The 26902-nt window shown below is 40.0% G+C and overlaps 2 protein-coding genes across 4 annotated transcripts in view; one reads left to right on the top strand and one right to left on the bottom strand.

The window, feature by feature from the left end:
* Positions 1 to 10990, top strand: part of LOC133564116 (radixin-like) — a 33427-nt gene extending 22437 nt beyond the window's left edge. For 2 of the 3 annotated variants that reach the window (XM_061918241.1, XM_061918243.1), the window contains 9 exons: positions 181 to 264; positions 2050 to 2196; positions 3376 to 3472; positions 3555 to 3718; positions 5341 to 5471; positions 5540 to 5700; positions 8316 to 8408; positions 8479 to 8670; positions 8745 to 10990. In XM_061918241.1, coding sequence (XP_061774225.1) covers positions 181 to 264; positions 2050 to 2196; positions 3376 to 3472; positions 3555 to 3718; positions 5341 to 5471; positions 5540 to 5700; positions 8316 to 8408; positions 8479 to 8670; positions 8745 to 8909 — 1234 coding nt within the window. In that variant the 3' untranslated portion in view covers positions 8910 to 10990. The remainder of the gene's footprint in view (positions 1 to 180; positions 265 to 2049; positions 2197 to 3375; positions 3473 to 3554; positions 3719 to 5340; positions 5472 to 5539; positions 5701 to 8315; positions 8409 to 8478; positions 8671 to 8744) is intronic. The other variant, XM_061918242.1, reaches the window with a different exon arrangement.
* Positions 10991 to 18954: 7964 nt separating this feature from the next.
* LOC133564885 (probable ribonuclease ZC3H12C) lies at positions 18955 to 22459 on the bottom strand. The gene is made up of 5 exons (XM_061919426.1): positions 21837 to 22459; positions 21429 to 21568; positions 21134 to 21368; positions 20738 to 20844; positions 18955 to 20666 (listed from the first exon to the last, which is right to left on the bottom strand). The coding sequence occupies exons 1-5, from the start codon at positions 22457 to 22459 to the stop codon at positions 19264 to 19266; spliced, it is 2508 nt and encodes an 835-aa protein (XP_061775410.1). The 3' UTR covers positions 18955 to 19263.
* Positions 22460 to 26902: the final 4443 nt, after the last annotated feature.

The raw sequence follows: 26902 nt of genomic DNA, 5'->3' as shown, positions 1-26902 counted from the left end.
ATTAGCCATGTTTTGCTGGGCTTGTGCATCTCTGCTAGGGAAGTAAGGGGAGAGGGCGAAAGCTATGGAATCTCCTGCGACAAAAAAGTAGAATTTATCGATAAAATCGACATATTGTGTTTGTGTCGCACAATGACTTGTTTTAGTGCTGATGACATGAGGTGTGTGTTTGTGCTGCAGAGTTCTAGAACAACACAAGCTGACAAAAGAGCAGTGGGAGGACAGAATACAGACCTGGCATGAGGAACACCACAGCATGCTCAGGTGAGAGAAAGTGTGTGCGTGTGTGCGTGTGTGTGTGTGTGTGTGTGTGTTGCAAACAACAAGTTTTTCAGGTCAATGACATTAAATTATATTATGAATGAAGCTATGCGCAGCATTTACTTATATGACTCAATGCAAACAACTTCCCTAGTCATGTTGCAAAAAAAATAAAAGACCTGTTCGCTGTACTTTGTGGATATTGTACAAACTTCTATTCACCATAGAACAATGAAATACACCCATTTAAATCCCTGCAATGCATGATGGGAAAAATGCAAAATACTCTCCACGCTTATTCATGTTTGGTGCATTTTAGCTGCTTGAAGTTTCTGATTGATTACAAAACTTGAAGGAGGTGGTCATGGAAGTAAATAATGTAGGAGTCACACTCTCACATAGTCTGAACATACAATTATATTCATTGTTCATTATATATATCCATTTACTTTTATCCCCTCAAATTCGGTCTCGGGGACCTTGAAGCGTCTCAATCATTCTTTTTTTTTTTTTTAATTAGTCATATATTTGTTTTTTTTTTGTGTGTGTTTTTTCATTCAATGCTGGAATCTCTCAATCAAGTTTAGGGTCTGTCGATGTACAGTCAAGTTGTTTTTTATGTTTTATGCCATTTTGGTTCAAACCCTGTTTTTATGGAATAAAACAAAAAAAAGATATACTATTTTCCCCCCAAAATATGTTAGTGTAATATTTGATGTGAAGTCATTGGAGCCTTAAATCGGTCAATAATCAATTACATTGATTTTTAATCATTATTATTTTTGAACAATGTAAAATAAATTCCACATAAATCTTGGGGCTCCCGCTCATAAGTGTTAAAAAAATAGGCCATAAATGTTTGATTTTATTTTTTTGTACTTTCACTTTAGATCAACTTCAGATCCATCCATCCGTCAATTATGTTTTTATTATTTTTGTATGGTTTTTTGTTTGTTTTATGCAATTTTTATCTTGGCTTTTTTATGGCAAACACACAAAATATGCTGTATGTATTTTTATGTTTTATGCCATTTTTGTTCAAACCCTGTATTTTATGGAATAAAACATGAATAAGATATACTTTTTTCTCCCCCATAAATATGTTAGTGTAATATTTGATGGGAAGTCATTAGAGCCTTTAATTATTACTTTTAATCATTATTATTTTTGAACAATGTAAAATATCCATCCATCCATTTTCTACCGCCTATTCCTTTTTGGGGTCGCGGGGGGCGCTGGTGCCTATCTCAGCTACAATCGGGCGAAAGGCAGGGTACACCCTGGACAAGTCGCCACCTCATCGCAATGTAAAATAAATTCCTTTAAAATCTTGGGGATCCCACTCATAAGTGTTAAAAAATAGGCCATAAATGGAAAAAAAAATTTTTTTGTACTTTCACTTTAGATCAACTTCAGATCTATCCGTCCGTCAATTGTGTTTTTATTATTTTTGTAGGTGTTTTTGTTTGTTTTATGCATTTTTTATCCGAAGTTGTTTATGGCAAACACACAAAATATACAATATTTTCCCCTGAAAATATTTCAAAATTACATTTTTATGTGAAGCCATAAATATGTCAATCATTCATAACATCTATTTTGATTCATTATTATTTTACGAGTATTGACAGTTTAAAAAAAAAAAACTGCCTGCAGCTCTTCTTAAATTTCACCTGTTGGATCTTTTATTTCACTTCTTATGTTTTTTAACTAATATTTGAGACTTTTAGCGCAGGCGTTGAGGACTGAGCCGCACTTTGGACAGCCTTATAAACTATTTGTGTGCAGGGAAGACGCGGTCATGGAGTACCTGAAGATCGCTCAGGACTTGGAGATGTACGGCGTCAACTACTTTGAGATCAAGAACAAGAAGGGCACGGAGCTGTGGTTGGGTGTGGACGCCCTGGGTCTCAACATCTACGAGCACGAAGACAAGTAAGTGATTTCCATCAACTATATTCAACTTTCTCACAACTTCTAGGATGGCATCCGTGGGACGAGGGCGCCCTCTGCCGGTGGTAAAGAGTACTGTTAGTACTCCTTGACACGATAATAAGGAAATAGTCCTGTCAAAACATGCATGTTTTAAATGTATTATTACACTTTTTCTTTTTGGCAGTAAATTAATTTGAATTTACCGCCTTTCTGATAGCCATAATTGTGTGATTAATCTGTGTTTACATCCATGATTAACAAATAGAATAGAAAGTACTTTATTGATCCCTGGGGGAAATTCAGCACCACACTTTACTCACAATAGACAAGGTATTTTTTACATGTGAATAACATAAATACAGTCTATTATACAGCATTATTCACATGTGAATAATATAAATACAGTCTAATATACAGCATTATTCACATGTGAATAACATAAATACAGTCTAATATACAGCATTATTCACATGTGAATAACATAAATACAGTCTATAATGCATTTAAGTACAGTCGAAAAGGAACATATTCATTATACAGTCGTGATGCGATCAGTTTCTTTTTTTTTTTTTTAAATCACACTTTTTTTGGATTAGTCGCAGTAAATAACTCTTTTGCATATTTTAAATTTGCAGCCTTTCATATATCCATAATTGCCTGATTCATCTTTAATGTGGTGAGTTTTTCAAAATATTTGTTCAAAATTCTTTTTAAAAATCACACTTTTTGGAGATGAATATGTGTTCCTCCACGATTAATGCGATCACAGTTTGCATTTTTTTTTAAATCACACTTTTATATAACATCATTTATATTTATTATTGATTAATCAGTGTTTATTATTGTGATAAATAAAAAATAATGGAGTAATTTACACTTTTTTTAAATTAATTGTAGTAAACAATAATTGCCGGATTTTTTTTTTTTAAACCTGACTTTTTTGGGGATAAATTGTAATAAATTGCTTGCTTGCATAATTCCGATATTCTGTCTTTTTTCATATAAGCATCATTTTGTGATTAGTCTGTGTTCATTAATGTTATGACTTTTTCAAACGTTTTTTCTTAATTTTTTTAATGAATTGCAATAAATGACTTGCTTGCATCATTTCAATTTAGCGCAAAGCACAATTTTCCAAAATGTCTCCATTTTGACAAAGCCGACCTCGCCCCCCCGCAGGCTGTCGCCAAAGATCGGCTTCCCGTGGAGCGAGATCCGCAACATCTCCTTCAACGACAAGAAGTTTGTCATCAAGCCCATCGACAAGAAGTCTCCCGTAAGTTGTGTGTGTGTGTGTGTGTGTGTGTGTGTGTGTGTGTGTGTGTGTGTCGCGGGTGCTGTAACGGCGGTGTTTGCAGGACTTTGTGTTCTACGCGCCTCGCCTGCGCATCAACAAGCGCATCCTGGCACTGTGCATGGGCAACCACGAGCTGTACATGAGGAGGAGGAAGCCCGACACCATCGAGGTCCAGCAGATGAAAGCTCAGGCCAGAGAGGAGAAACATCACAAGCAGATGGAGAGGTCTCTTTCACCTGCTTCTCTTTTATACTCCTTTTAACTCTCTCTTTTATATTTCTACTTCTTTTTCTCCTTTTCACATTGTTTCCTCTTTTAATGTTTATTCATATACTTTTGTAACATTTTCATCTTTCTTTTTATATATATATATATATATATATATATATACATATACACACACACACACATATATATATATATATATATATATATATATATATATATATATATATATACATATGCACACACACATATATATATATATATATATATATATATATATATATATATATATATATATATATATACATACTGGTGTATATATATGCTTTTATCTTATGGTTGCTCTTTATTTTTATTAATTTTTTTCAATTTTTTATTTATTTATTTTTTCTCCGTCTCTTTTTTATTTTTCTGTTATTCTATTTTTTTTCTATTCTTTTATTTTTATTTATATGGTTGTTTGTTTTTCCTCTTGTTTTATTTCAATTTTTTCCTTTTTCTGGGTTTTATTTATATGCTTATTTATATTTAATTTTTATTAATATATATATATATATATATATATATATATATATATATATATATATATATATATAATTCTGTCAGTTTGTAGTGTGGTATTTTTGTGTTTCTTATTTGAGAAATCTGCAAACATTTCTAAATTTGTTTTGAGCTTTTTTAAATTTTAGCAAACAGCTGCAATGAAACAGAAAGAGGACCATTTTAAAGGGGTCTGATTTACTTTCTGTACTCACTCCTGTTTTTCCACCCCCACCATGACTAGGGAAGGTTGTTTGCATTGGGTCATATAAGGAAAAATTGAAAGTCACTGATCAGAAAAACGTGTTTAAGTTGGCAGACTTTTGAGATATTTTATCATAATAATTATTATAATAAATAGATTGTAATAATCTCATGATGCCTCACAGGCCACTATGAAGACCCCCGGCTGTAGTTTGGACACCCCAGGTCCAAATACTTATGACACTGTGCTATTTTAGTGTTGTTTTTTGAGGAATGTGCAAACATTTCTACATTTGTTTTGAACTTGGAGCAAAAGGCTGCGAAGAAACAGAGAGAAGAACATTTAAAAGCGGTCTGAATACTTTCCCTAAACACTTCCTGTTTTTGATCACTTTTAAATAGATGGTGTAAAGTCACTTTTAAAATTCCTATTTTTTAATGTCACTTAAGTCACATTTGTGGACAAGTTAAGTTTTGTTGTTGCCGGGTGGAGTTGAAATGAGTGTTTCTGACCAGTAGGAGGCAGCGTTGCACCAACATGATCCTCCAGAACGTGAGACTTTAAACTGTTAAACTGCTTTTTAGCTAAAAAATTGTTCTTAGGATGATTTGTATTTACTTTTTCAATGTGTATTTTACCTCTGTTTTAAATGTTCTTTTTTAGTCTGTCCTTTGTGGTGTGCAGCACTTTGTTCTACAAGTGTGCTTCTTTTTGAAGGCCTTTACAAATCAAGTTGGTATGGTAAGAACCTGCAGACCTGCTGCCATGACGCCAGGGGGCGCCACACACACTTTAGTTGACTTGAAATACCAGTCCCTGTTGTTGCCTGCCTGCTCTGCACTCTGAGCAGGTGTGTTGTGTTGTCACGTGTCTGCAGAGCTCAGCTGGAGAAAGAGAAGAAGAAGCGCGAGCAGGCCGAGAAGGAGAAGCAGCGGATGGAGCGCGAGAAGGACGAGCTGCTGGAGCGACTGCGGCGCATCGAGGAGCAGACGAGGCGGGCGCAGACAGGTGGGATGGCCGCCGCTTCCTGTGGGGCCCCCTGCTGGCCCCCGGCTGTAACTGCTGCTGATGTCCAGAACTGGAGGAGCAGACCCGCAAGGCCCTGGAACTGGAGCAGGAGAGGCAGCGGGCCAAGGAGGAGGCCCAGCGTCTGGAGAAGGAGAGGCTGGAGGCGGAGGAGGCCAAGGCGGCGCTCGCCAGGCAGGCCGAGGACCAGATGAAGACCCAGGAACAGCTGGTACACACACACACACACACACACACACACACACACACACACACACAGGACTACATCCATGACATCGTGTAAAAAGATGACTTTAAATGTAGTCCTAACAAAAGTGGGAATCTTTGCTCACAAGTGAATGTATTATTTGGTGCAATAATTATTATTGCAACTTTTTGAAGCAGCTTAGAAAAGATCCTTCTGCCTGCATGGAGATGGACTAAAAATATATATATTTTTACGTTTTTATTTTTTTTTTTTACCTACTGTATTTCCTTGAATTCCCGCCGGGGTGCTAATTATTTTAAAACCTCTTGTCACTCCGGCGTTTACCAAAGGCATGCGGTAAATTTAGGCCTGCGCTTATAAATTTGAGTGTGATGTAAGGATACCATCATGAAAAACACATTTAATTAAAAATGTTTTATTATGGTCTTACCTTTACTTATAAATGAAGTCCATGCGCAGCTCCTTCTGATCAAAAGCATCCATAACTTGTTTATAGAAGTCTTCCTTATCTTTCTTCAGTTTTAAAAGTCTCTCTGTCTCGATGGAGATCTTCCTTTATTACCTCCTGCTTCCATTGAAAGTCCAGTTTAGAAAACTGTTTTATTTTAGATATGTAATCCTCCATGTTAAAAGTGCAAGCGAGAGGAAAAAGTAAACAATCGCTGCTCACTCTTGCTGCTTGTTGTCACTTCTTCTGCAGCCGAGTAGTCGCAAGAAGGATCACTAGCGCCCTCTACCACCAGGAGGCGGGAGTCATTTAATGACTCATATTTGACACACGCAGCTACGGTATATTAATAAAACATAGCTGCTTACTGTTCTTTTTAGCATATTCAATAGCTTGGACCTTAAATCCTACTGAATAGCTCTTAATCTTCTTCCCTTTATGCGATTTCAAATGATTGAAATCAGCCTCCTCCATTTTGAAAATGATGACAGGTGAAGTGTCACTTGTGACGTGACGAGTTTGACCCGGTGGAAATTCTAGACATGCGCTAATAAAAAATAATATTTTGTGAAACGTGTTTGACCCGGCAGTAATTCTAGGCAGGTGTGTACTATATACCCGGCGGCAATTCAAGGGCATATGGTAAAATTATTATTTTTTTAGATAAATAGATGGAAAAGTCTATTTAGAATCAGGGTGAATAAGAATCACAATTCAAATGTGAATACATTTTTTTTGTGCACTGATATTTCCAGAATGGGGCATTTAAAAAGGAGGGGGGGGAGGGTTGTTCATCGCTCATTTTTAGAATGGGTCAACCAAAAAAGTAATAATTAAAAAAATTCATTTGAAAATATGAATCAACTTAAAATTGCGATGAATAAGATTTTGGATTCAAATGTGAATCTTTTTTTGTGCATCACAAGTTTTTAGAATGAGCCAATACAACATTTTTTTTTTAATCAATTAGAATCTGGATGTAAAAGAATCGAATGTGAATTTTTTAAATTTAATTTTAATTTTTTTTTATGGACCGCTAGTTTGTAGAATGGGTCAATCTATAAAAAGTAAAAAAATAAATAAAAAATGAAAATTACGACAATATATAGAATTGGGATGAATAAGAATCTTGATTCTAATGTGAATCCATTTTTTGGGGGGGGGGAGTTGTTCATCGCTCATTTTTAGAATGGGTCAACCAAAAATAATAATGATTTTTAAAAAAACATTAGAAAATTATGAATCGACTTAAAATCGCGATGAATAGGAATTTGGATTAAAATGTGAATCTTTTTCTTGTGCATCACAAAAAATGTTTTTAAATCCATTTCTGGAAATTATTAATTGGTTGCAGCAACCCCGAAAGGGACAAGCGGTAGGAAATGGATGGATGGATGGATTTAGAATTTTGGATTAATAAGAATCGGATGTGAATTTCATGTTTTTTATTTTTTTTTGTGGGCCGCTAGTTTCGCTTATTTTGAGAATGAGTCAACCAAAAAAGTAATAATTAAAAAAATTAATTTGAAAATTATGAATCGACTTAAAATCGTGATGAATACCAATTTGGATTCAAATGTGAAACTTTTTCTTGTGCATCAGAAGTTTTTAGAATGAGTCAATACAAAATCAACTTTTTTTTCAAATCAATTTCTGAAAATGATGATTTGATTGTGCTGAAGTGGCAACTTGTCCAGGGTGTACCCCGCCTTCCGCCTGAATGCAACTGAGATAGGCTCCAGCACCCCCCGCCAACCCGAAAGGGACAAGCGGTAGAAATGGATGGATGGATTTAGAATCTGGATGAATAAGAGTCGAATGTGAATTTTTTTTATTTAATTTCAATTTTTTTATGGAGCGCTAGTTTCTAGAACGGGTCAATCTATAAAAATAAAAATAAAAACTTGAGGGTTTTTATTTTAAATTGACTTTTAAAAAAAGTGATTTATCCATCAGTCTTTTTGTTTTTTATTTTTTTGGCGTCCAGCACTTTGTTGCCCGTGAATGAAAAGTCTTATTGAAATAATCAATAAGACGTCATTTAAAATGGAACTGCAAAAAGACAAATGTCAAATGTTGTTGTTGATTTTGCACTTTTGTGTCGCTACGTAAATGAAGTTTGGCCAAAAGTGGCGACAGGAAGTAGAAAAGTGCTGCTTGTCCTCGCCAGGCTGCTGAGTTGGCAGAATTCAGCGCCAGGATCTCCTTGCTGGAGGACGCCAAGAGGAAGAAGGAGGAGGACGCCGCCCAGTGGCAGCACAAGGTGACGCCCACTTCCTGCCGCCTCACCTTTTGTTGTCATGACGCCTGGCCCCGCCTCCTTCCCCCCGCAGGCCATGGCGGCGCAGGACGACCTGGAGAAGACGCGCGAGGAGCTGAGGGCGGCCATGGCGTCCCCCGAGCAGGACGAGAGTGACGGCGAGGAGAGCGCCGAGCTGCTGAGTGAGGGCGTGAGCGACCATCGCAGCGAGGAGGAGCGCGTCACCGAGGCGCAGAAGAACGAGCGCGTCAAGAAGCAGCTGCAGGTTTGGTCCCGCCCCCGCCGCCATCTTTCCACGTGTTCCACCCCCCCTCTCTCTCTCTCTCGCTCGCTCGCCAGGCGCTGAGCTCGGAGCTGGCGGAGGCGCGCGACGACAGCAAGAAGACGCCAAACGACGTCCTGCACGCCGAGAACGTGCGGGCGGGCCGAGACAAGTACAAGACGCTGCGGCAGATCCGGCAGGGCAACACCAAGCAACGCGTCGACGAGTTCGAGTCCATGTGAGGCTCCGCCCACGCGAAGAGAACTCTTTGCCAAAGACCTGCCAAGCTCCGCCCCCTTTACTAAAGCCAGGAGAGGACTGAAAGTGACTCAGACTACAATATCGCCGGCTAACTTCTTGTCAAATGTTCCCTTTAGTTGACCTCCTGATCATGTGACCAGTAAACGCCCGCTAACCCGCCGCCTCAATCACGCCCGCAGGTACCGCCTCCGTCGCCGTCGCCTGTTAGCATCAATGCTAATGTTAGCTTAGCCCAAGGGTCAGCAACCTTTTTCAAAGCAAGAACTACTGATTCTTGCTAAGGGCTCCCAGTTTGATACACACTTCAATAAAGTGCCAGAAATAGCCAATTTGCTCAATTTACCTTTAAGTCTGTTATTATTAATAATTAAGGATATTTATCTTTGTGGAAACACTGATCATCTTAATGATTTCTCACAATAAATATATATAGAACAGATAAATATTTTTAAAAAATGGGTGTTTCTGTCCGTCATTCCATCGTACATTTTTATTTCTTCTATGGAAGGTTTTTTGTAGAGAATAAATGATGAAAAAAAACACTTAATTGAACGGTTTAAAAGAGGAGAAAACACGAAAAAAATTTAAATTCGATTTTTAAACATAGTTTATCTTTGTCGTAATGGTTTGTGCAGCCCTTTGAGACATTTGTGATTTAGGGCTATATAAATAAACATTGATTGATTGATCTTCAATTTCCACTCTTTAAAATTCAAAATTCAACCAAAAAAAAGAAAAGAAAAACTAGCTAATTTGAATCTTTTTGAAAAAATTCATAACAGAATTTATGGAACATTATTAGTATTTTTTTCTGATTAAGATTAATTTTAAAATTTTGTTGACATGTTTTAAATAAGTTAAAATCCAATCTGCACTTTGTTAGAATATATAACAAATTGGACCAAGTTATATTTCTAACAAAGACAAATCATTATTTCTTCTAGATTTTCCAGAACAAAAATTTTAAAAGAAATTCAAAAGACTTTGAAATAGATTTAAATTTGATTCTACAGATTTTCGAGATTTGACAGAATAATTTTTTTTAAATTTTGACGAAATATTTTACAAATATTCTTCTTCGAAAAAACAGAAGCTAAAATGAAGAATTAAATTAAAATGTATTTATTATTCTCTACAATAAAAAAAATAAACTTGAACATTGATTTAAATTGTCAGGAAAGAAGAGGAAGGAATTTAAAAGGTAAAAAGGTAAATGTGTTTAAAAATCCTGAAAACATTTTTAAGGTTGTATTTTTTCTCTAAAATTGTCTTTCTGAAAGTTATAAGAAGGAAAGTAAAACAAATAAATGAATTTATTTAAACAAGTGAAGACCAAGTCTTTCAAATATTTTCTTGGGTTTTCAAATTCTATTTGAGTTTTGTCTCTCTTAGAATTAAAAATGTTGACCAGCTTGCTAGTAAATAAATACAATTTAAAAACTAGAGGCAGCTCACTGGTAAGTGCTGCTATTTGAGCTATTTTTAGAACAGGCCAGCGGGCGACTCATCTGGTCCTTACGGGCACCAGGCTGGTGACCCCTGACTTAGTCTGTCGCCGCTGTATCTACATTTTCTACCGCTTGTCCCCGCGAACCAAAAAGGGGACAAGCGGTAGAAAATGGGTGGATGGATCATTGATTTTCCCTAAATATTAAATGTATTCACATTGTCTTCATGTCATATCATGTTGCCACATCTGCTTTCACAATCTACAAGGTGTGTGCACAGTAAGTGAACGGCCACATACAGTTGATAGATAACGGTGAAAGCCAATCAGATCACACGTTGTTGTCAGTAAGACTTTCTAGCTGGCCTCACCTTCAAGGTGACATCTTTCTGTCATCAGAAACTCAGCGGGACCGTTAGCGGATGAATATGAGAACACATACAGTTGATAGACCGATGCCTCAGCCAATCAGATCACACGTTGTTGTCGGTAGCCTATCTAGGCAGCCTGATGCTAACCAGACTGGGATTGGACAAAGTGAGTATCCAATCACAGGTTGCCATTTACTGAAGCAGGAAGTGTGGCAGAGAAAGCACTTTTTTGAACCCACAGAGAAGGAGAAGAAAATGTTGATTAGGTGTCAGATGTATATTTCAAGAAGGATATTGCAGGAGAAACTACATCTTGTGAGAGCATGTCGGCGATGAAACGGGGAAACGTCCGCCACTTCACTCCAATCTACCGACTACGAGCGGTGTGTCTCCTACAAATTGTAAGTTCAGATATTTTATTGTTTTCACTTTTAATGTTTTTCTGCTATTTTAATTTTGATAGTAGCACAAGAGTTATGTTTTAGAAAGACAATTTTAGAGAAAAAATACAACCTTAAAAATTATTTGAGAATTTTTAAACACATTTACCTTTTTACCTTTTAAATTCCTTCCTCTTCTTTCCTGACAATTTAAATCAATGTTCAAGTAAATTTATTTTTTTATTGTAAATAATAATAAATACATTTTAATTTAATTCTTCATTTTAGCTTCTGTTTTTTTTTTGACGAAGAATATTTGTGAAATATATTTCTTCAAACTTATTATGATTAAAATTCAAAAAAAGTATTCTGGCAAATCAAGAAAATCTGTAAAATCACATTAGAATCTTACTTCAAAGTCTTTTGAATTTCTTTTTAAATTGTTGTTCTGGGAAATCTAGAAGAAATAATGATTTGTCTTTGTTAGAAATATAGCTTGGTCCAATTTGTTATATATTCTAGCAAAGTGCAGATTGGATTTTAAACTATTTAAAACATGTCATCAAAATTCTAAAAATAATCTTAATCAGGAAAAATTTCTAATGATTTTCCATAAATTCTTTCTTTATTGAGCTAGTTTTTCTCAATTTTTTTTGGTTGAATTTTGAATTTTAAAGAGTCGAAATTGAAGATAAACTATGTTTCAAAATTAAATTTTAATTTTTTTCGCGTTTTCTCCTCTTTTAAACCTTTCAATTGTTTTATTCATCATTTATTCTCTACAAAAAACCTTCCGTAAAAGAAAAAAAAAAGTACGACGGAATGACAGACAGAAATACCCATTTTTTTATATATATATATTTATTTATTAAAGGTAAATTGAGCAAATTGGCTATTTCTGGCACTTTATTGAAGTGTGTATCAAACTGGTAGCCCTTGGCATGAATCAGTAGCCAAGAAGTAGTTCTTGCTTCCAAAAGCTTGCTGACTCCTGCCCTATAATATTTCTCCATCAATCACCGTATTTGGCGAGGTCATCGTTGAGGTGGGACGTCACTGGAAGCCTAGGTGGGAAACGCACGGCCCGCTACTTCCTGTGGCTAATATTTGAACACAATCACTAGCATGCTAGTGTTAGTATGCTAGCTTGTTTTAGCGCTTTTGGCAGGACTACACCTCACTATCAAATAGTTTACTTGACTACTGATAGCTGTTAGTATGCCAGCTTTTGTTTGTTTGCTTACTTTGCAGCTACACACCTCAGCTTCATTAGCATTAGCATGCTAATGTTAGTATGCTAGCTTGATTTTAGCTCATTTTGCAGGTACATGCCTCCAGTCGTGTGTTAGTACTTGATGCATGTTTACTTTAACATGCCAGCATAGGTTTTTGTTAGTTAGCATCGGAAAAGTTAGCATTTTCGCATGTTAAAATTAGGATGTTAGCTTTTTTAGCTAATTTTAACAGGTATACAGCTGACATAGGCGACCCCGAGAGGGACAAGCGGTAGAAAATGAATGAATGGATGGCACCTCAGTGTTATATATTTTGTATTTCATGATGCTAACTGTAAGGATGTTATCTTTAGTATGCTAACTTTTTTTCTGATTCTGCAGGTATGCACCTCAGTGACAAATAGTTCACTTGACAAGTGATGCCTGTTAGCATGCTAATTTTTGTATGCTAGATTTTTTTTTTTTTTGCCATTTTTTTTAAGTATATACTTCCTGTCGTATATGTATGTAATTGTTAGCATGCTAGCATTTTGATTTTTTTTTTCCAGGTACACACCCCATAGTAATATATTTTGGTTCCGAACAAACGTGACAGTTAGCATTTTAGCATGCTAAAGTTATCATGCTAGATTTTTTTTTTTTTTTTGGCTAATTTATCAGGTACACGTATTTTTGCATTTCATCAATGCTAACTGTTAGGACACTATTTCTAGCATGCTAATGTTGCAGCTAAACACAACAGCGTAAAATAGTTTACTTGATAAATGATGCCTGTTAGCATGCTAGATTTATTTCAGCTAATTTCGCATTAGTGTCAGATAGTATTTTGATATTTCATTTGTGCTAACAGTAAGCATGCTATTGTTAGCCTGTTAGCATAGTAGTGTAAGCATGCTAGTTGTTGTTTTTTTAGCTCATTTTTCTCGTATTTTTTACTTACTTGACGCTATCTGGCCGGTGTGCTAACTGTTAGCATTTTCAGCGTTGACACAAAATGTATTTTTAAAATAAATAACAGATATATAGTACTGGTTTTCGAAGGTTTTATCGAGAGAAAAGTGTCCCCCGCCTCCTTTGAGTTGTCAGTGCGTGGCCCTCAGGGGAAAAGTTTGACTCCGCAGTCTCTGCTTTGCTGCACCGTGCCCTCAGTCTCCACTCGGAGCGTGAGGTCATCACAGCTCCTCCATTCTTGTCCTGGTACTGAGTCCTGAGCGATGCTTTCAATGTCGCTTGGTTTTCACAGCTCCCGCCTTCACCCCACGCGGCCGAGGAGTCCTCCAAGTTCCCGAAGTAAAGGAGGCGGAGCCAACAGGTGGACAAAAGTACTTTTTTTTATTGAGGTCACACATGAACTGGCGACTCCTGGAGGTATGAATGGTTCTTTTTCACAGTTTGGCTTTTTTCGTGAGGTCCCTGAAGGCATCTTAGGAAGGAAGTAACGCCCATTTTTGGCATTTCGGATGCAACGCTCACATAGTTTGGTTTGTTCTTGGAACTGAAATTTGAGTTGAAGGGCAGGAAAACACTTGAAGACAATAAGAATAATTCACATTCAATCAATAATATGTCATCATTGTTTGAACTACATTATTTTGAGGCTTTCTACTTGCCTTTATTGTCCAAGGTGGTGTTTATCATTAATAACTGGTGGGAGGAGCAATGGTCTTAACTAGGTGAACTGTCTATGTTGAACACTTGCATGTACTCGTGTGTGCGAGGCAGTTCAAGTAGATTTTCACTTTGTGGATTATTTTGAGGCTTTCTAGTTGCCTTTATAGTCCAATGTGGTGTTTATCATTAATAACTGGTGGGAGGAGTGATGGTCTTAACTACGTGACATGTTTATGTTGGACACTTGCACGTGCTCTTGTGTGTGTGAGCCAGTTCAAGTAGATTTTCACTTTGTGGATTATTTTGAGGCTTTCTAGTTGCCTTTATTGTCCAAGGTGGTGTTAATCACTAATAACTGGTGGGAGGAGCGATGGTCTTAACCACATTACACGTCTATGTTGAAGACTTGCATAAATTCCTGTTAGCCAGTTTGATTACATTTTCAATTTGTGGATTATATTGAGGCTTTCTAGTTGTCTTTATTGTTCAAGGTGGTGTTTATCATTAATAACTGGCGGGAGAAGTGATGGCCTCAACTATGTGACATGTCTATGTTGAACACTTGCATGTGCTCTCGTGTGTGTCAGGCAATTCAAGTAGATTTTCACTTTGTGGGCTATTTTGAGGCTTTCTAGTTGTTTTTATTGTGCAAAGTGGTGTTTATCATTGATAACTGGCGGGGTGAGCAACGGCATTATTTGAATAACATGTCAACATTGTGCACGAGCTTGTGCATTCACTTTGCTTTTTTGGAGTATTTTAAGTCATTCTGTTACATTTTGTTCTACAAGGTGGCCATCATTAATAGAATAATAACTGGTGGGAGGAGTAGTGGCATTTATTGTCTGGAATGTCAACAATGTGCTTAAGGGTGAGTTTTTACTTTTTGGAGTATTTTAAGTCATTCTGTTACATTTTGTTTTACAAGGTGGCCATCATTAATAGAATAATAACTGGTGGGAGGAGTAGTGGCCTTTATTGTGTGGAATGTCAACAATGTGCTTAAGGGTGAGTTTTTACTTTTTGGAGTATTTTAAGTCATTCTGTTACATTTTGTTCTACAAGGTGGCCATCATTAATAGAATAATAACTGGTGGGAGGAGTAGTGGCCTTTATTGTGTGGAATGTCAACAATGTGCTTAAGGGTGAGTTTTTACTTTTTGGAGTATTTTAAGTCATTCTGTTACATTTTGTTTTACAAGGTGGCCATCATTAATAGAATAATAACTGGTGGGAGGAGTAGTGGCCTTTATTGTGTGGAATGTCAACAATGTGCTCATGGGTGAGTTTTTACTTTTTGGATTGTTTTGAGTCTCTCTTGTTTTATTTTGCAAGTTGGCCACGGTGAAAACATGAATAACTGGTGGGAGGAGCAATGGCATTTTCAATCATTTTTAACCCTCTGTATTTATTTTATATGATTAAAGGTGGCCATTGTTAATACATGAATAACTGGTGGGAGGAGCACTGGCATTAATTATATGGCATGTCAACATTGTGTCTGAGCTTTGCCTTTTTGGATTTTTTGAGTCATTCTGTTAATTTGTAATTTGCAAAATGGCCATCATTAATACATCAATAACTGGTGGGAGGAGCAATGGCTTTAATTGGATGACGTGCATGAGGGTGAGTTTTTACATTTTAGATTATTTTGAGTCATTCTGCACTTTCTAATAATGAAAGGTGGCCATCATTGTTACATTAACAACTGGTTGAAGGAGCAATAGCACTAATTGGAAAAAGACGTCGTTATCATGCATGTGCTTGTGGGCGAGGTTTGCCTTTTTGGATTATTTTGAGCCATTCTGCTTATTTTAAGAATGAAAGGTGGCCATCATTAATACATGAAGCGAGGACTGATGGCGTTAACTTAAGGACATGTCAACATTCTGCTTGTACATTTTGGATCATTCTATTTCCCTGATCCAAGGTGGCCATCATGAAGAGACTATTAACTGGCGAGAGAAACAATGACATCATCTCAACAATGTCCGTGACCTTTTGGGTGATTTCAAGTTTGTCCATTTCATTACGCGAGGCGGCGGTTATCACTACCAACTGGCGGGAGGACCAATGGCAAATAATGGATCCTCTTAGCAGCAACAGAGTGGATGTAAATGATATCATCATCACTTGGCAAGGGCGTACTGTCCCTTTAAGAAGTGTCACACCTCGGTCACCATGGCAACACAGAACTCTTCTAAATAGCACTTGTTCAACACCTGTCTCGTATTCCCACACAATAATGTCACAGCTTGTAATAATAACAAAGTTTCCAGCGACTGGAGATGAAAGTTCTTCACGTTGGAAGAAAAAAGCTTGGAAGTGAAACAAGAGCCGTGTGAAGATACTGATAAAGCTCGTTGGAGAGCAGTAAATGTGACAAATAGTCTTCATGGATGTGGTCTTTTCAAAATGTGTTGATGCTACGTCTTTATGGAGTCAGATTGAAACATCTAAACATTCTTTTTACGTTACATACCTAAGCCGCAACTTTTTTCCTACGCTTTGAACCCTGCGGCTTATAAAAGTGTGGCTAATTCATTTTTCTTGGCTGACGGCCATAATGCAAATAGTTTTTTTTTTTTTAAAAACAAGTAAATACACTGAGATGGTGTTTTATTGTTTGTGCTATGGCGCCATCTTTTGGACCATTCCATAGCGTTTCTACTCGCATGGATTCTTCTTCCTCGCCCCAAGCGACGCCTGTAGGTTTTACAATGTAACTAAAACTATTCTTAGTAACTAAACCATCCCACGTGTGAAGTCTGTCGGAGTGTTTTCATGCGTATGCGTTGTTAGCATCAGCTAATGTGCTAACACGTTTACGAGTGTCTGTGTTAGTATTATTAACTTACAACGGGATTCTTCTTGTATTGTTTCACTTTCACAAATTCCTCAGTAAATTCACCAAATTGTGGAGTTATTGAATCTGTTTAGCTGGTGAATTATATTTTTGAATTATATTTATATAGCGCTTTTCTCTAATGACTCAAAGCGCTTTACATAGTGACACCCAATATCTAAGTTACATTTAAACCAGTGTGGGTGGCACTGGGAGCAGGTGGGTAAAGTGTCTTGCCCAAGGACACAACGGCAGTGACTAGGATGGCGTAAGCGGGAATCGAACCTGCAACCCTCAAATTGCTGGCACGGCCACTCTACCAACCGAGCTATATGGTTGGTGAGTCTTTGATTATGACTTCTGTTTTGTTCGATCGGCCGTTTTACTGCCGTGTTCCAGACACCGATTGGAAACAATTAAGGTGTGTAAATAAATATTTCTGTGTAAATAAGTCAATTCTAGTCCGGTGCGGCTAATATATGGAAAACTATTTTTTTTCTAAAATGTAGTGGGTGTGGCTTATATAGCGGTGTGCTGTATGGTCTGGAAATATGTAAATAAATAGGGTATGTTGTACCGTATATCTGATCTTCTTCCACTGAAAAATGAAAGCATTAGTGCTCCCCACACTTTAGGTGACCATTGAAGGTCATTAAAGTGTTAAAAAATAAGCAATATATTATTATTATTGTTTTCTTCCACACTTAAATATCTATGGATCCACTTCAGATTCATCTGTTGACATCATTTTTCATTTTTCTCAATATTTTTCTGCCCTCTTCTTCGCCCGAGGAAAGCCTTGCAAAAGCACATTTGCAATATTTTCCCTAAAACATTTGAAGTCGTTGACTCCCTAAATAGGTCAACAAATTCCAAACAAAGTGTTAAATAAAATAAACGATACGATCGTGTTTAACTTTCAACACTTAAATCTCCAGGTGAGTGGTTGTCTCACCTTTTCCTCCGAGTTGCACCTAAGAAAAAAGGTGTATCTCCGAGTAGCACCATAATGTGCAACATTGCAACACAGTAGCGTACTAGGCCTAAGTATGCATTAAACACAAGGCAGTTATTTTTTTGTTTTTTTCAAGTATATTTAGTATTTTTGGCCACTGTAACATTACACACAGTTTGAACAGTAACACTGTGTTTGAATATAGGAAAATCAAGAGGTTCTTTGGCGTGCCACTAGATGGAGCCTGCGTGCCACGATGTTCACATCCGTCCAAAGTTGTCGCTATTTTTTGAGCATTGACCGTTTTTAAGTAAAAATAGCGTTTTGTTAAATAGGCCTCTAAAAATAATTAGTTTAGTATTGACCAGATGTCATTATTCTTATTATTATTATTATTTTTAAATACATTCTGAACCGAGGTTTATGTTGTATTTTTTTTGTTGGACTACCTATTTTTCATATAATTTTTACATTTGTTTAAAATGTATGTTCAACTTAAAACGCTTTTAAAAGATGCAAAATAACCCTCATCACGGAACAATGATGTCATTAAAACAAACGATGATGCAAGTCCCAGGAAATGAAGTCCGAAGTCGGGAGTTTTTCTTTTGGCGCCGACTGTCTTCACTTCCCTTTCCGGGGGGAAGTCCGTCTTGTTTCGGAAGGAAAAAGAAGATGATGTTGTCAAGAAGCTGGGGAAGTTCAGAGGTAGGCTTCGCGCACGTCTTAAATACCCTGATATGATTGCCAAAAAAAAAAGGAAGGAAAAAACAACCGAAAGTGCCTAAATCATATTAAATAAATAACTTCAAATCCAAGAAATAAATAGATATATTTTCAAATGCACCGTTACCCTTGAAAGCCTCGTCAGCACCCCCAAACACTCCGGTCTTAAGTGCTGAAGTAGCATATTTTTGGACCAGGACGTCAGTTTGGGGATGTACTTTGACAGGAAACACGCCGGTACTTGGAAGGACACTTTCACCTTTTTAAACTAAACAGACCCGGGCCTAAAAGCAGACCCAAAAGGGACCTGGCTGACCCGAAAACTGATTCTTCTTTTTGGGTTGACATTGCAGTTTCAAAGAGGAGTCACTAATCCACTTCATCAGGCACTAGAGTTGCCAAGGCGGGGCACCGTGAACCTGGATCGCATAGGAAGGGGGTTCTTGTGGCACCGTTTGTCGCAGCTGCACTATCTGCTGTCACCGCCAGATGGCAGTAGAGTGTTGAAACACTTCAAATGGGACAAAAATATCAACCCCCTCTCTTCCTCTGGCCAGATCCACTCAGGACTAAGACCACATGAATCCCTTCCCTACTGTCAGGCTTCATCCGAAGCAAATTCAGTTTTAAACTTGCAGAATGTTCTTGAGTGCACAAATAAGGGACCAAGTGTGGAAACACCTGAAAGGACCTTGGTGTCTTCAGCCGGATGTTGTCATCTGGTCTCAGGCCTTCAGACACGACCTGGATCCTTAAGAAGAGCATTCAAGAACTCTCTTGTGCTTTCTCCATCAATATGGCAGCGGCAAGCTCCTGAGCGTCCATCAGGTGAGGGTTCCGAGTCATCACCGTCCTCACCAAGTCGGCTGGAAAGATGCCGCAGAGGTTGAGAAACACCCTCTGCCTTCGGTCCTGGTACTGACCCATAAAGGAGGGCTCACAGTGCAGGATGGGGGACGGAAGGGGCGGTTTCGCCGTGATGTGCGGCAGTGAGGAATGTCTGCTCCAAGGAGAAGACCAGACGTTCTCAGGAACATCAGGAAGGTTCTGGAGGGGAAACAGATCATAACAAGGTCTTGGGGGTTGCTGGTAGTGCTGGTCCCAGTTTACTTGATGCTGCTGCTGTTGTCGTAGCTCGGAATAGTTCCGCCTGGGAAGAAAAGCGGACCCTTCGTACATTCTGGATTCATGTAGCCGATCTTCTTGCCAAAGAGAACTTGTCAGATTACGGCCCAGAAGGGATCCCTGAGTGCTGGATGTTTGAAATGGACGTAGCGTAGGACTAAAGCGGTCACCTGGATGTTGGCTCAGCAAGGAATGCTGAAACTGGGTGGGTAAAATGGGAGCAGCTGCAGATTGGAAGGGATGTAGTGGACTATGTGAGGGAGGTTGGTCCGTGTCAAAAGCATGTCTTCTACTTCTGGTGTGCTGGCTCAGACCCGGAGGACTACGACCAACAGGTCGGACATACTGGTTGGAGCAGCGATGAGGGGTGTGAGGAAGGCAGAGTTGGCGGTGGTGATGGTGGCATGTGGGCCTGTCGTCCAACACCGGGTCAGGAGAGAAGGTTTCACAGCTGACGTTGCCGTCACTCCTGCAGTCAGAGGGAAGATACCGTGCTCGAAGATCAGCTGGGAAGATGCGCTCTGGACTCCCTGGAGCAGGGAGTCTGATGATAGAAGAGGTCTTCACCGGGGAGCTGTAGCACAACTCTGGAGACTGGGATCGATAGTGACTTTCAGTAGTTCTCGGCCTTGTGGAGCCACTGAATCCACCATCAGACCCTAGAGGGTATTCCCGTCTATCCAGGTTGCCTGAGAAAAAAGGCTTTCCTTCCAAGGGTTGCCCAAAGATTCTTCTGCTACAGTTTGGGCTTTCTCTGCATGCTTCTACTTTGGACTGAACTCGAAGCTGATCGTCCAGGAGATCTGTGAGGGATCTCCAAGGGCTGAACTGTTTCTTTAGGCTTACCCGGCAGGACTCGGAGACATCCTCTGCCTGGCCTGGCATTAGGTTCTTGGCCATCAGGGGGTCTTCCATCTGGCCTTTAGACACCGCTGAGGATATTCTGGCGCTGGCACGGAGCTCGTCCGCTACAGAACGCTGAGGCTGGCTGCCCCGTTCAGGGTGGTAGAACTTGCACTTGTGGCCATACGTACACTTCTTGCCTAAGAAGGGAACAGATTAGTGCACCTGGATGAACATTTCTTGACTCTACTAGAATCTATCTTTTTTTTACCGTAAGGACATGGCTGCTTCCTGTGTTCTGGAATAATGGGTCTCTTCCTGAGAAAGTTCTCCAAGCTGGGGCCATGGCGTCCAAGTGGGTCATCTGGGGGCATGAATCTAAATACACATTCGGTAGATCAAGATTAATAAAATCATTCACCCTCCTTTGGGAGTCTTACAAGAGCATAAAATACTTTAGCACATCAGAACGTAAACAATTAGGTGACCAATTTGGAATTCAACCTCAAGGAAAACCAGTTGGTCCCTCTCAGTGGATTTTCTGACCTTTTTGGCTTTTGGTTGTGTTCACCCTCTTACAAGTTGTTGGTGAAAAAAGGAATCAGACCAAGATGTGTTAGGGTTCTGAGGGACTGCTACGGTTCTTTTCTTGGGTCGGGCTGCTTACTTGTCATTGACAAAGGAGTACATTAGCAGCCGCTCGTCGATGAACTTCTTCCACTCCGGTTTCTCGTTGGCCAGATCGCGATAGTTGTCATTGGACACGATGATGCCATCGGACTCATGGGCCAGCTTGACGATGAAGCGGTCATCGTAACAGACCACCCGGCGTCCTTGCACGCGGCGAGACGGCGTGAAGACCAGGATCTTGTCCTTTTCCAGTTGCCGTAGGACTTCCTGGTCTGTGAAAATAGTTTGGATAAATCTCTTGAAATTGGTCTGCAAGATCCGTGTGTGATTACCTGTGATGAGAGCGTCCGGACGCGATTGCTCCTTCCTCCAGGCCGGGACAAAAACGGTGATGTCATGGTGACCTTGCTCCAGAAACCAATCAACAGCCAGTTGGATGCCTTGACAGGAGAAAACTTCCTTGTTTCCATGACTGAAAGAGAAGAAGCAACAAAGGTGTCGATGAAAGTAATATTTATGAGTTTTTGACGTGCTCGCACGCTAGTCTTCAACTCTGACATAAAACTAACGCCTGACTGAACCATTAGGAGTCTTGCAGGCCTAAGTTTTTTTAAAAGTGACTTAAGATGTCTGCTGAACAAACAACTCTACAAATACTCAAAACTCAGGGACTTTTAAAGTCCTGTTCTGTTTTATGTGATGGACTTGGTTGATTTTCAAGTAAATTCTACATTTCTCACCTCATTGCCACGTTGCTCCCATCCACCACAACGGGCCGAAGGTTGTCCTTGTCCTCCAGTAGTTTGGAGGAGCACAGCAGCCTGCAGTAGTCCGTTGAGGATGAGGAGTATGTCAGGGAGGAAGAAGGAGCCTGTGTACCTCCACCTCCTGGCGGCTCCACCTCAGCTTTGGTCCCCAGTTTGACCAGTTCTCCCAGGATGTCGTTGATAAGTGCTGCCGGGCCCAGTTTCTGCAGCACCAGCAGCACCAGTTCTTCAGAGTAGCCCAGCTTTAGAGCAAAATCCACTTTGCTGCGACAGTCAGTGGCGGCCTGAATATTAGGGGATATTTCCACCAATTGGTTTGGTACCGGATCCAGAACGGCGGGGGAGTCACTGTTTGGGGCCTGAATACGTTCATCTTCACTGTCTCCGCCCTCCTCAGAGAAGCTGCTGCTGAAGCTAACGCTGCTGCTATCCAGACTGCTGGTGCTGTCGCTGAGGGCGCCGGAGTCCACAGTTGCCACATTCCCGGCATCTTTTGCAGCACCCAGACCTTCTGGCCGCTCAGCGCCTTCCACGTGGAGGTAGTCCAGATCCAGCCCCGGGCCTGTCCCATCCTCCGGATGGTCCCTCAGGCCCATGAAGCTGTCTCACTCATCCAGACCTACGCCCTCTCGGACCTCCAGGGCACCTGAGCCGCCTTACGGGTTGTCAATCAGAAGACTTGATTTAATCCGCTTGTTTGGTGCCTGAGTTTAACTCTCACCTAGAAGACAGAAGAAGATTTTTATAGTCAGTGCGCAAGTACGACATTCCATTTTCAGCACCGTTCAGGAGTAGAAATACTCTGTACAGGATAACAGAACAGGAACCTCGATAGGTCGCCACTCACAGCACCCCGTAAAAGGTGAGTGACGAAAGGGAGATGAGTAAAAAAAAAAAGTCAATCTCAGACTGGGCTCCTGGGCCAAGCAAAAAAAACTTGATAAGCACTTATACACATGTTACGACACAGAAACCACGAGACTTGCAACAAAAGGGGAGTTGAAAGGGTGTGTGTTTCCGGTGCTGTAGCTGCAACTCTTCTGCAGCTGTCCTTTGCCCCTAAGAACCTGTGGGTTGGGGATATGTGTGCCCGTGGTCCAGGGTTAGTGTGTTGTTGGGTCTGTAGGTCTGGACTTGCAGAACAAGAGTTCCTCTCCCCAGGTGTGGTTACAGGGCCGTACGTCAGACTTGGCAAGAACCAAATGGCGTAGTGGGTAGAGCGGCCGTGCCAGAAACCTGAGGGTTGCAGGTTCGCTTCCCACTTATTGACATCCAAAAAATGGCTGCCGTTGTGTCCTTGGGCAGGACACTTCACCCGGTGCCGCTCACACTGGTGAATGAATGATGAATGAATGATTGGTGGTGGTCGGAGGGGCCGTAGGTGCAAACTGGCAGCCACGCTTCCGTCAGTCTACCCCAGGGCAGCTGTGGCTACAGATGTAGCTTACCACCACCATTGTGTGAATGAATGTAGCTTACCACCACCATTGTGTGAATGAATGATGGCTTCCCACTTCTCTGTGAGCGCTTTGAGTATCTAACAATAGAAAAGCGCGATATAAATCTAATCCAGTATTATATTATTATTATTAAATGAGGCCAGCGGGGCCTGCTGAGGTTTTGAAAGTGTGTCACATGACTAATCTGAGGGTCTCACGGAGGTCACCCATTGGCCAATTGAGCTGAGCTAGGAGGACGCAGCCAGGAAGTGGCAGGAAATGGGTTCTATTATTGGTTGAAAGTAACTTGACAAAGTGTGTGTCCCAGCAGGTTTGTGGGCGGACATGAGAGCTGACCCCTTTTTAAAGAAACCCCCACAAAAGCCTCCTTTGAGTCCGACCTCGGCTTAGCGGCGTCGGACGCGTCATCGCCATCCCTCACTTCCTGCATTGTTATGCAAATTAGCTGACAAACCAGGACGCAAACATTCCCTCATGGACTCCAAGACCTTAGTCCAGGACCGAACTGCGAGGTCTGACAATACTCATACTTGCCAGCCTTCAGACCTCAGAATTATTGAAGACATCCGTAGAAGAGAACTGGATGTTGATTGTAGGAATCAATAAAGTACTATCCATCTATCTATCTGTCTGTCTGTCTGTCTGTCTAACTATCCATCTATCTATCTATCTATCCATTTATTGAAGACATCCGTAGAAGAGAACTGGATGTTGATTGTGGGAATCAATAAAGTACTATCCATCTATCCATCTATCCCTCTCTCTCTCTCGCTCTCTCTCTCTCTCTCTCTCTCTCTCTCTCTCTCTCTCTCTCTCTCTCTCTCTCTCTCTCTCTCTCTCTCGGCATAAGTTACACCCTAAGTCAGGGGTCACCAACACCAGGTCGCCCGTAAGGACCAGATGAGTCGCCCGCTGGCCTGTTCTAAAAATAGCTCAAATAGCAGCACTTACCAGTGAGCTGCCTCTATTTTTTAAATTGTATTTATTTACTAGCAAGCTGGTCAACATTTTTAATTCTAAGAGAGACAAAACTCAAATAGAATTTGAAAATCCAAGAAAATATTTGAAAGACTTGGTCTTCACTTGTTTAAATAAATTCATTATTTTTTTTTACTTTGTTTCTCATAAATTTCAGAAAGACAATTTTAGAGAAAAAATACAACCTTAAAAATGATTTGATGATTTTTAAACACCTTTTAAATTCCTTCCTCTTCTTTCCTGACAATTTAAATCAATGTTCAAGTATTCTTTTTAATTTTTTATTGTAAAGAATAATAAATACATTTAATTTAATTCTTCATTTTAGCTTCTGTTTTTTCGACGAAGAATATTTGTGAAATATTTCTGCAAACTAATGATTAAAATTCAAAAAAATTATTCCGACAAATCTAGAAAATCTGTAGAGTTAAATTTAAATCTTATTTTAAAGTGTTTTGAAAATTTTTGTTCTGGAAAATCTAGAAGAAATAATGATTTGTCTTTGTTAGAAATATAACTTGGTCCAATTTGTTATGTATTCTAACAAAGTGCAGATTGGATTTTAACCTATTTAAAACATGTCATCAAAATTCTAAAATTAATCTTAATCAGAAAAAAAATACTAATGATGTTCCATGAATTATTTTTTATTTTTTTCAAAAAGATTTGAATTAGCTAGTTTTTCTCTTCTTTTTTTTCCGGTAGAATTTTGAATTTTAAAGAGTCGAAATTGAAGTTAAACCATGTTTCGAAAATTAAATTTTTTTGTTTTCGTGTTTTCTCCTCTTTTAAACTGTTCAATTAAGTGTTTTTTTCATCATTTATCTCTACAGAAAATCTGTAAAATAAAAAAAAATATACGACGGAATGACAGACAGAAATACCAATTTTTTATATATATAGATTTATTTATTAAACGGAGCAATTGAGCAAAATGGCTATTTCTGGCAATTAATTGAAGTGTGTATCAAACTGGTAGCCCTTGGCATTAATCAGAAGCCAAGAATAGCTCTTGCTTTCAAAAAGGTTGCTGACCCCTGCCCTAGGGTCTCCATTTAGCCAGGTGGCCCACGATACTGGACTGTGACCGGCCTTCTGCTTCTCTGAGCGTACATGAGTGATTATATCTGGTGGCAGCAAAGTTTGCAGGCAACATACTTCTTGTCCTTCCAGCTGTCCTGCAGACACTCACCTTCTTGTTTACGATCATTTTGGAACTTGCAAGTCTACTTCCTGTGCTTGACTTCCAGGTGTAACCGCTATTACTGTCCGCACAGAAACGGCGCCCAGTGAAGGATGGTGTAGCAATATTGTTGTCCGGGTGGAAACCGAGACATTGGTGAGAATGCTGACCCCGGGAGATTCACACCAGGGACACTCAGACTTGGGACTCTCCCGGGAAAATGGAGAGATTGGCAAGTATGACAATACTTGATGTTTGTTTGGAGGTGAGTATTGACGGCTGCAAGGAGGACCAAAGTGTGTGTGTGTGTGTGTGTGTGTGTGTGTGTGTGTGTGTGTGTGTGTGTGTGTGTGTGTGTGTGTGTTTGGAGGGGTCAGAAGTGTGTCTGGCTGTCTTCTTTTCAACAAAGCAGCTGCCAGCCAATCTGTCTTTCTGTGAGGAAGTATTGTTCTGTCCGCCTGGACGCTGCACACAGACGGAGGCTGCGGGAGATTTTTTTAAGACCGTCCCGACCCCCCACTACCAACACCCCCGCCTCCCAAGCTCCTACACACACACACACACACACACACAGACACACACACACACACACGACGCAGCTGCCAGACGTAGAACACAAACATGACACAGCAGCTCCTTCACAAACTAACAATTCATTCTCTGGAAAATTATCTCCACACATTTATAGTAGAAAGTTATATTTTTCATATCAGACTCCCAGAAATACTGGAATATTCATCCATCCATCCATTTTCTACCGCTTATTCCCTTTTTTTGGGGGGTCGCTGGTGCCTATCTCAGCTACAATTGGGCGGAAGCCGGGATACACCCTGGACAAGTCGCCATCTCATCACAGGGCCAGCACAGATAGGCAGACAACATTCACACACTAGGGCCAATTTAGTGTTGCCAATCAACCTATCTTTGGAGGTGGGAGGGGCCTATCCCCAGGTGCATGTCTTTGGAGGTGGGAGGGGCCTATGCCCAGGTGCATGTTTTTGGAGGTGGGAGGGGCCTATCCTCAGGTGCATGTCTTTGGAGGTGGGAGGGGCCTATCCCCAGGTGCATGTCTTTGGAGGTGGGAGGGGCCTATCCCCAGGTGCATGTCTTTGGAGGTGGGAGGGGCCTATCCTCAGGTGCATGTCTTTGGAGGTGGGAGGGGCCTATCCCCAGGTGCATGTCTTTGGAAGTGGGAGGGGCCTATCCCCAGGTGCATGTCTTTGGAGGTGGGAGGGGCCTATCCCCAGGTGCATGTCTTTGGAGGTGGGAGGGGCCTATCCCCAGGTGCATGTCTTTGGAGGTGGGAGGGGCCTATCCCCAGGTGCATGTCTTTGGAGGTGGGAGGGGCCTATCCTCAGGTGCATGTCTTTGGAGGTGGGAGGGGCCTATCCCCAGGTGCATGTCTTTGGAAGTGGGAG

Source organism: Nerophis ophidion, linkage group LG13 (assembly GCF_033978795.1).
Source record: "Nerophis ophidion isolate RoL-2023_Sa linkage group LG13, RoL_Noph_v1.0, whole genome shotgun sequence".
Lineage (NCBI taxonomy): Eukaryota > Metazoa > Chordata > Actinopteri > Syngnathiformes > Syngnathidae > Nerophis > Nerophis ophidion.
This window is presented reverse-complemented; position numbering and strand designations above follow the sequence as displayed.